We start from the raw sequence: 8,420 nt of genomic DNA, 5'->3' as shown, positions 1-8,420 counted from the left end.
TTAGAGTGTTAAACTTTTCCAAAAATATTTGGAAGCAATATTCTCCTGAAAAGTGTAGGGCAAAATGTATCGTTTTTATAATCGTAATCACTTGTAACTGTTAAAGACCGTACAAAAAACTTTTAACTTTTAAAATTAGTATTTTATCAATGTTGTGATTTTTATGAAATATTTTAAAAGACTTAAATTGTATTCACAATTTAATTAACACGATGCAAATCTGAACAACAATATATTACTTAACATATGACCCTGTTTATAATTCTATAGAAAAAGTGTAAGTACACTGACGATGAGATAATAAGTTCTAATGAATGATGATGTATTTAAAATTAATTGCTGTCTTTTTTCATTAAATAATGAAGCAAATCGTATACAAAACAAAATGCTTTCAGTTTAAAAAAAGTATTAATTAAGTATACACCCTGAATGTACAAATATATGCATGTATGTATGTAGAAAAACTTTTTTATATCCGTCTACAAAACATATGAAAATGTGACCTATTATATTGTTTATAGTTTATATTTTCAGTCCTTTTATAGTTCAGTACCAAAATATTTGAACCATTCATATCCGTATAAACAACCAGCAATCAGTCTTCATTTGAGAATTATTTCCTTGTATTAACAGAACAAAAAAATATTATTACTCTGTAAACAAGTCATAAAAAGTTTACAAAGAAAAGTTGTTTTTTTATTTTATTTAGGAAATTCTAGCAACAATAAATATTCAATGCATTCATCAATGAATTACCGATTAATTGAATAAGTGGTGGTTGGTTTTATAAAAAAAAAAATTTTTTTTAAATTTCTCACTTATAGTATATTTATTTTTTATTCTTATTGTTATTTTTTTTTATTATATTCAATTTTACGCAACTTTTCTGAGTCATTTGATAATAGAAGCATCGGAAAGTTCGCAGAGACATCAACATACATAAAAAATAATGAATTCGTTTATGGCATTTGCTCAGACATACATTAGAATTATTACGTATGTTTTTATATGGACGCTAAATTGCTAAATAAACTTAGTTAAGATAATTTTTGAATACAAAGTTTTTTTTTTGTAGTGCCTTACAAATTAACAGATTTTTTTCTTTATTTATAAAACAAAACCAAAACTAAAAACAAACTGAAATCATTTCGTTTTCAATCATATTTGCTTGAATTCGTAGAAAATTTTTTAAGAATATAGGTCAAGATTTGTATACATTTTGGGTAGACTTTACAAATAAACAAAACTACAGTAATTTCATTAAAAATACTAATTGTATTATCTTGTTTCAATATAGCAAACGGCAGCCATTGGAATTTTTAACTGTACGAGTCGAGTAGTCATAAATTTTAAAAATGCATTCCTTTAATTTCGTCAGTGATAAGACCATAAATAAAAGGAAATTCATTCCACTGATTTAGGTCAAACATCTGCATATTTAGCTATATATTCATGTAAGATTTTTTTCTTTAATATATTTTTAATTTATTTTCGTGATTTAATTTATGTATCTTAATTTTATGACTCACAAATTTTTAGTTTTTATTTATTACTATGTAACATCAACGATAATGCAACACAGATTTTATTTTTCTAAGAAATGTTGGATGAAATTTCCTCATAAAATTAATTATCTTATTTAGTACCTGTGAAAAAAAATAATTTTCAAGCTGCATTAATTGATAAATGTATATCGAGCTAAGTCCATACAAAATGAATAAAAACGAAGTTAAAATAAAATTTTTGCTTACTTCAAGCTTTTAAATTGAAATAATTATATTTTATATCCTTGAACGGATATTAGAAATGTAGTTAATTTCTACAAAAAAAATTTAGATAGGTAATTGCCATCACCTTGAAAGTGCTTATTAGTAGAAAGAAAACTAAAATAAAAAACTTAAAATAAATTATAGATGTTGATGTTGTTCAAAATATGTATACACAGTACAGCTTTGCTACTCTAAATGTCTGATAATTCGGATTTCCCTAAAATTCCGGAAAGAATAGAAAGTGTAAAATTTGCAGTCTGTATGTTGTAACTCGAAATGATTACAGATTCTATAATGTTGATCATCAACTTACATTTGATAATTGCTCGTAGTAACAAATAAATATCAGTATTTTGAAATTAATCCATACGCCATACCAGTATGGTGATGAGTTTAAACTACTGTTTATTAAAATTGAGAATAGTTAGTCTTTCTCTTAAACAATTTTTACTTATAATATAAAAAAGTTTACTGAATTAGTTTACTAAAAGCTTTGAATTCTGTTTAAAAGTACTAGGTACACACAATTTTGAAGTTTAGTTGAAGCTAAAAATGAAAATAGGTTTTGATTCAATTTATCCAATGACTTCTAAAAAGAGATAAATGTTAAAAAGGCACACATATCTCCTGTTTTGGTATTGGCTTTACTTCAGTTAAAAGTTTCTTTTATTAGCAAAAGCTATTAATTTAAAATAATGTTGCATAATATTTTCTATTTACTTTAACTTCTGATGTAATGGAATATAAAAATTTAGTCATTTAATTCAATTTCAATGAATTAAAAGCATCTCTCATTCTAATCCACCCTCGCACCTTAATTTCCCCTATTTATTCAAATATTCTGAATGATTAAAAATATTTTTTAATCTCTTTGCACATTGTATGACTCAATATTTCTACGAAAATACTTATATTCAGATATATCTACACTTCCAACATAACAGATGTAGATTTGCACTAGCTTATAATTCTTTCTACATCTATTTGAATTATGTAGATATATGAAAAATTTTTTTAAACAAAAAAATTTACTATTGCATTGCTTAAACAGTCATTAGAGTAAATGCTATTATATGATGATAATCTATAGTGTTAATAAAATGTGTTACTTATTTTACTCAACATTCATTGAGTAAAATTGAACATTGGTTTTCATATATGATCTACGTAATGAATTAAAAACACTACGGTGAAGTTTTTGAAAACTTTGTTTTTTATTAATAGTCTTTGAAGACCTTTCGTAACTAATGGATTTCATTTTTCAAATACTTATAAGATAGAATTTTTATTGATTTCTAATATTCCTTGATCTGCCTTTATCACACTCCCAGGTTTCAGTGGCTGTTTTGCCAGTTGTTTAGGGTGCATTTAAGGGAGCAGTTTAGGGAGCAGCTGTAATGAAGAGTTTTAATATGTTTCATATATTCTGCCTAACATATCGCTCAGTAGTCAAAAGCTGGTTTATTTGATACGATTCAAAAATCCACACCTCGCATTCGTTTGTAAGAACTACGCGAATCAAAGATATTTACATATATTATATATGTATATATACAGTCAAACTTCCATAACTCGAACTTGTATAACTCGAATTTTTTATAACTCAAACTAAATAGAGTGCCACAGGGTTTGGAGAGCAAATTACTTACAATACTTTAACTCGAAGTCTGCATAAGTCAAACTTTTGCTTTGCAAAATGGTACTTCGAGTTATGGAAGTTTGACTGTATATATATATACAGTGCTGTGCATAACAAAAGCAACCAAAATTTGCCCATCAAATAAATAAGTTTTTTGTCTACTTTTTACTTTTCATTCAAAAATCTAAATACACAGTTTTATTTGTTATTGTATTAGCTATTATAAAAAAACAACAAAATCTACAATTCTTCATAACGGGTTAATTAATTCACACAAATAATAAAATATTGCGAAATGCGGCTGTGCAAAACAATAGCAACTGAGACAAGATCAATGATAGATCTATGACCAAAGTGCATTCTAGCAAGATATTTTTTTGATTTTTTGCATTTTTATGCTGTGATTTATGTTTTTAAGCAAATTAGAACATAAACACAGAATAGTTCAATATTAAATCAGGTAATGGAAGTACGTTTTTATCATGGCTCGTGACACGTATACTTTGAAGTTTAAAGAAGCAAGAATTGAAAAATATTTAAATGGCAATACTTAAATGAAATAGCCAAAATATTTAAAATTAATTAGTTTATTGTTTCGCAGCTTATAAAAAAATATAATTTGTCAAAATACTATTAAAACGGTTTATTTGGGTGAAGCCCCTTGTAAGACTACTCATAGAATTGATAGAAACATCATATGAATTACAAAAAAAACAACCATTCGTGTCGTTGAAAAAGGTCGTAGCCGAGCTTAAACAAGGTGTTGACTCTAGTACTGTACGCAGGCTTACTCTTGAAGCCGGTTTCAAAAGTTACAGACCAGTCAAAAAACCAATGTTGACTAAAAAGCATTAGCAAAAGAGGTAGATTTTTGTTTTGCTTTTTAATTAATATTAACATACTTCATTTAGATCAAATTTCGCGTGGAATCACTTAAATTAGACTCTTACTAAATGGAAAATAATTTTTTTCAGCAATAAATCAAAATTTAACATCTTTAATTCTGATGGGATGTGCACAGTACGTCGCGAAAAAGAAAAACGTTTGTATTCGCGTAACTGCCAAGCGACTGTGAAGCATGGGCGTGGGTCAGTAATAATTTGAGCGTTCCTTTCAGGATTTAGACTAAGATCTTTTCATGAAATTCATCAAATAATAGCCCAACATGTGTACAAAAAAATTTTAGAAAGCCATATGGTACCCCATGGCGGATGAGAAATGTCACTCCGACGGGTATATCAGTACGATAACGACCCAAAACACACCATAAAGCTGATAAGAAAATGGATTTTGAAAAATGGAATTCCAATTTTAGATTAGCCAGCCCAAACACCTGATTTTAATTCAATTGAGAACATTTTGGTATTCTCAAACGTCGCTTTGGGGGTCGAAAAGTTTCCAAATGTTTGAGGTCATGAAAGATGAATGGTGTAAAATTCCAAATAGTTTTATTAACAATTTAATATCACCTATGATCCGTAGAAGTGCCCAAGTAATAAAAAGCAAAGGACTTTATACAAAATTTAGAAAAATAATACAAAAATTTAATATAATAAATAAAGTTGCTATTGTTCTGCACAGCCGCATTTCGCAATATCTCATTATTTTTGTGAATTATTTAACCCGTTATTTAGAATTGTAGATTTTGTTGTTTTTTTATAATAGCTAATACAATAACAAATAAAACTCTGTATTTAAGTTTTTGAATGAAAAGTAAAAAGTAGACAAAAAACTTATTTATTTGATGGCCAAATTTTGGTTGCTTTTGTTATGCACAACACTGTATATTATATTATATATTTTTATTTGTAATTTGTATAGATCATTTTATTATTTAGATACAATCATTTCCAGTCTAATGTATCATCTCCGAATTTTTTTTAAATCGTATTTGATTCCTTTCGAATAATGAAAATATTTCTATTCTTAAGTTTGTGTCCTATAGCACATATTTTCAGTTCAAATCGAATTAAAAAAAATTAATTTTATTATTATTATTATTCATTTGATACAACAAAGTGTTAATAGTTCTGCTTAGTACAACAATATGTACTACAATATATAATATGTATTTGAACTTTATGGTACTGATACGCATAGTTGGTTCTTATTCAATAATTATTTAATGACCTTACAAATTCAGGCCAAGGCAAAAAGCATCTAATATCTAATAATAGTATATATTAAATTATAATAGTAAATTTAAATACTAATTTTTCAGTTTTACTACTGCAAAATAATGTATTCTGTATCCGTCGTTGTGCATAAAATGATTTTTTAGGTTTTTTTTATCTCAGAATATGTAACTTATTAAACCACTCTTTAAAATTGCCATAAATTTATATAAACTTAATATTAAAGTCAATTTAACATATTTTTAGTATATTTATATGAATGCGAATACCAAAATAACCATATTTCAGCATTAACCAGAGAGATATGTATAGGTACGTATACGAGTATATCTACTTCAACTATGCGAATTGTTAAGGTTCTTTCTGCTTTCCTTACTTCCAGTAAAACGAGTTTGTCATTGTGAGTAATTCGCAACAAGTTTTTGCAAATATTAAATAAATGCACTTCCTTATTAGGCAGCAAACTAATCAAGACCCCCTTTTAAATAACTTTATTGTATATGTATAGTATTTATAATATACATATATTTCTAAATTATTAAATAATTTATTTCCTTTAGACAGTTTAGTACAATTATGTAACTCAATTACTGAAAATGCTGTTACGTGTGGGTGCTTTTATTTGACAAATATTTTACCATTTACCATTCTCTTGCTATTTATTGTCTATGTTATATAGATAGATAGAAATAGAAATTTATTTATGTACATATATTGTCTCCGTATACGAGTTTATGTATGTTATGGACTTTAATATTAGCAATTATTTACCTCCGCTCTAAATTCCAAACTACACTTACACTGACATTTTTATTTGTTTATACAAATATGCATAAATTTGTATTTATCTTTTTATTTTTATTTTTACAATTTTATTTTTTTTATGAAAGTAAAATTCTAACTCAACCACCAAACAAGCAATACGAGTACGTTTTGGTACGTTGTGATATGGTATGTGCTGCGGTATGGCAGTGACAAGGTCGTTTTCTGAGTATCCAATATTTACGATACTTTCAGTAAACGAGGTTGTTAACACCACCAGCGTCAATCTGGCGACCAGCATATTCAGTTTCTTGTTTTTAACTGCTCTTGTTGTTTTTGCTGCTGTTTAGCAGCACATATGCTCGAGATATATATTCACATATGATGGTCTGAATATTCATCAAAATAAGTTTATAATTATATGAATTTAAAAAAAAAAACATTCGCGTACATTACCAATTTTAACATCAGACAAAACATTTATTGTCATTTATTTAATTTTTTTTTTATATTATAATTGGCAAACAAATATACGCATTGTTTTACTCTATTTAACATAGTTTATTTTGCTCCAGCATGAGTATTGATGTATTTTCAAGTCCATTAATTTTGCCAATTGTTTCAATAAAATTTTAAATTCAAGGTTCTGAAGAACTACTGCTGCTGTTTACTTTATTTTCTCTGTTGCCGTTTAATTGCGGTTTCTTAAAATTAAATTTAATTTTCAGTGTCATATGGCGATGATGAGTAAGCCCCCAACTTTATTCAACTTTGCAGTCAATGCTTTTTCAACAGTGGAAGAATATATATAAACTTTTTTTTATTATATTATAAACTGTGCTTATTTATTGCTACTGCCTTGCCTGCCTCATTTATTATTATTGTTATTATATTTTATTTTTTGAACATTTTTTTTTTTTTTTGTTATGCTATGCTTACTTACTAATATACGCTCCTCTTACGGTCTCGCCTATTTGTGTATCTTCTTCACCAGAAAACAATCTTATTTGCTAGTCTATCTTGACTCTCAGTTTGACTTACCGCTGGATGGAACTAAACTCGCATTGTGTTGATTTATTCACACTTTGAATGCTCTCATCCGTTCTTTCTATTTATAATTTTAAATTAAAAAATTTTTTATTTTCTTTTTCTATCAAAATCTTTCGCGCAAAATATATGAAAATCTAAAAAGGCTACTTGTTGTATATAAAATTATTACAATAAAAAATAAATAAAAAAATTTTTAGTTGAAAAAGAGATTTAAATTTTGTTATTGTTAGGTCGATTGTTGATTTACTGTCACTTGGCTTTGTTGACATACAGTGAAAATCTTTTTTATTTTCGCTCCAATTTTTTTGTTTTTGATATATGTGACATTTATTTTTTTATGAGTAAGCAAAAGTGTTTATATTTCTTCAAGCTTTCTTCATATGATTTCTTTGTTATTGCAATCAAGATTTGCTTTATCTAATATATTTGAATTGTAAAAGATTGCTGAGCTTTAGAATTGATTCATACGCTTCATATGTGTAGATATATATGCAAGACCGCAGTGTCTAAGCTGCTAATAAGGGCTGCACTATAATAATAATAATATACTAGATATAAATCTGTAATATACTTTCAATTTTATGGTAATGCATTTATTTTAATCTAATATATATATATTAGGGTGGCCGTAATATGTATGGGGGCAAAAAAATGTGTTCGAATTCTAGATGCCACGCCCTAAATTTATTCGAATACTCAAAAAACTACTAAATGTGAAGTTTTAGACTAATCGGATAATGTTTGGAGGTCGCTCATCGACTTTAAACTTCGGAAAAATGCCATTTTTTCACTTTTTTCAAATTTCTTCGCTCCCATCTCGCGTGTTTTTCACCTTTGACTATTTGTACCAAATTAATATTATTCTTTAACATATTTGCTTTCAAATAAGGTAAAAATTAATCAATTTTGTCCACAATTAACTAAATTATTACTAAAATAAGAAATCATACTCGACGTTTATTGAAACTTTCAAGAGCAGCATAAATATGGGTGTAAATACGAGTACGTATGAGCGGAAGCACAGTTTCTTGGACACAAAATGGTACAATATAATATTTGAAACAA

The 8,420-nt window shown here is 26.9% G+C and overlaps 1 protein-coding gene across 1 annotated transcript in view; it reads right to left on the bottom strand.

The window, feature by feature from the left end:
• LOC119666672 overlaps positions 1 to 8,420 on the bottom strand; it is a 19,928-nt gene continuing 11,508 nt past the window's right edge. Inside the window, exon 7 of the mRNA XM_038075953.1 lies at positions 1 to 45. Coding sequence (XP_037931881.1) covers positions 1 to 45 — 45 coding nt within the window. The remainder of the gene's footprint in view (positions 46 to 8,420) is intronic.

This window comes from Teleopsis dalmanni, chromosome 1 (genome assembly GCF_002237135.1).
Source record: "Teleopsis dalmanni isolate 2A chromosome 1, ASM223713v2, whole genome shotgun sequence".
In the NCBI taxonomy this organism is placed as follows: Eukaryota; Metazoa; Arthropoda; class Insecta; order Diptera; family Diopsidae; genus Teleopsis; species Teleopsis dalmanni.
Note: the sequence above shows the minus strand (reverse complement) of the source record. Positions and strands in the feature narration are given on the sequence as shown.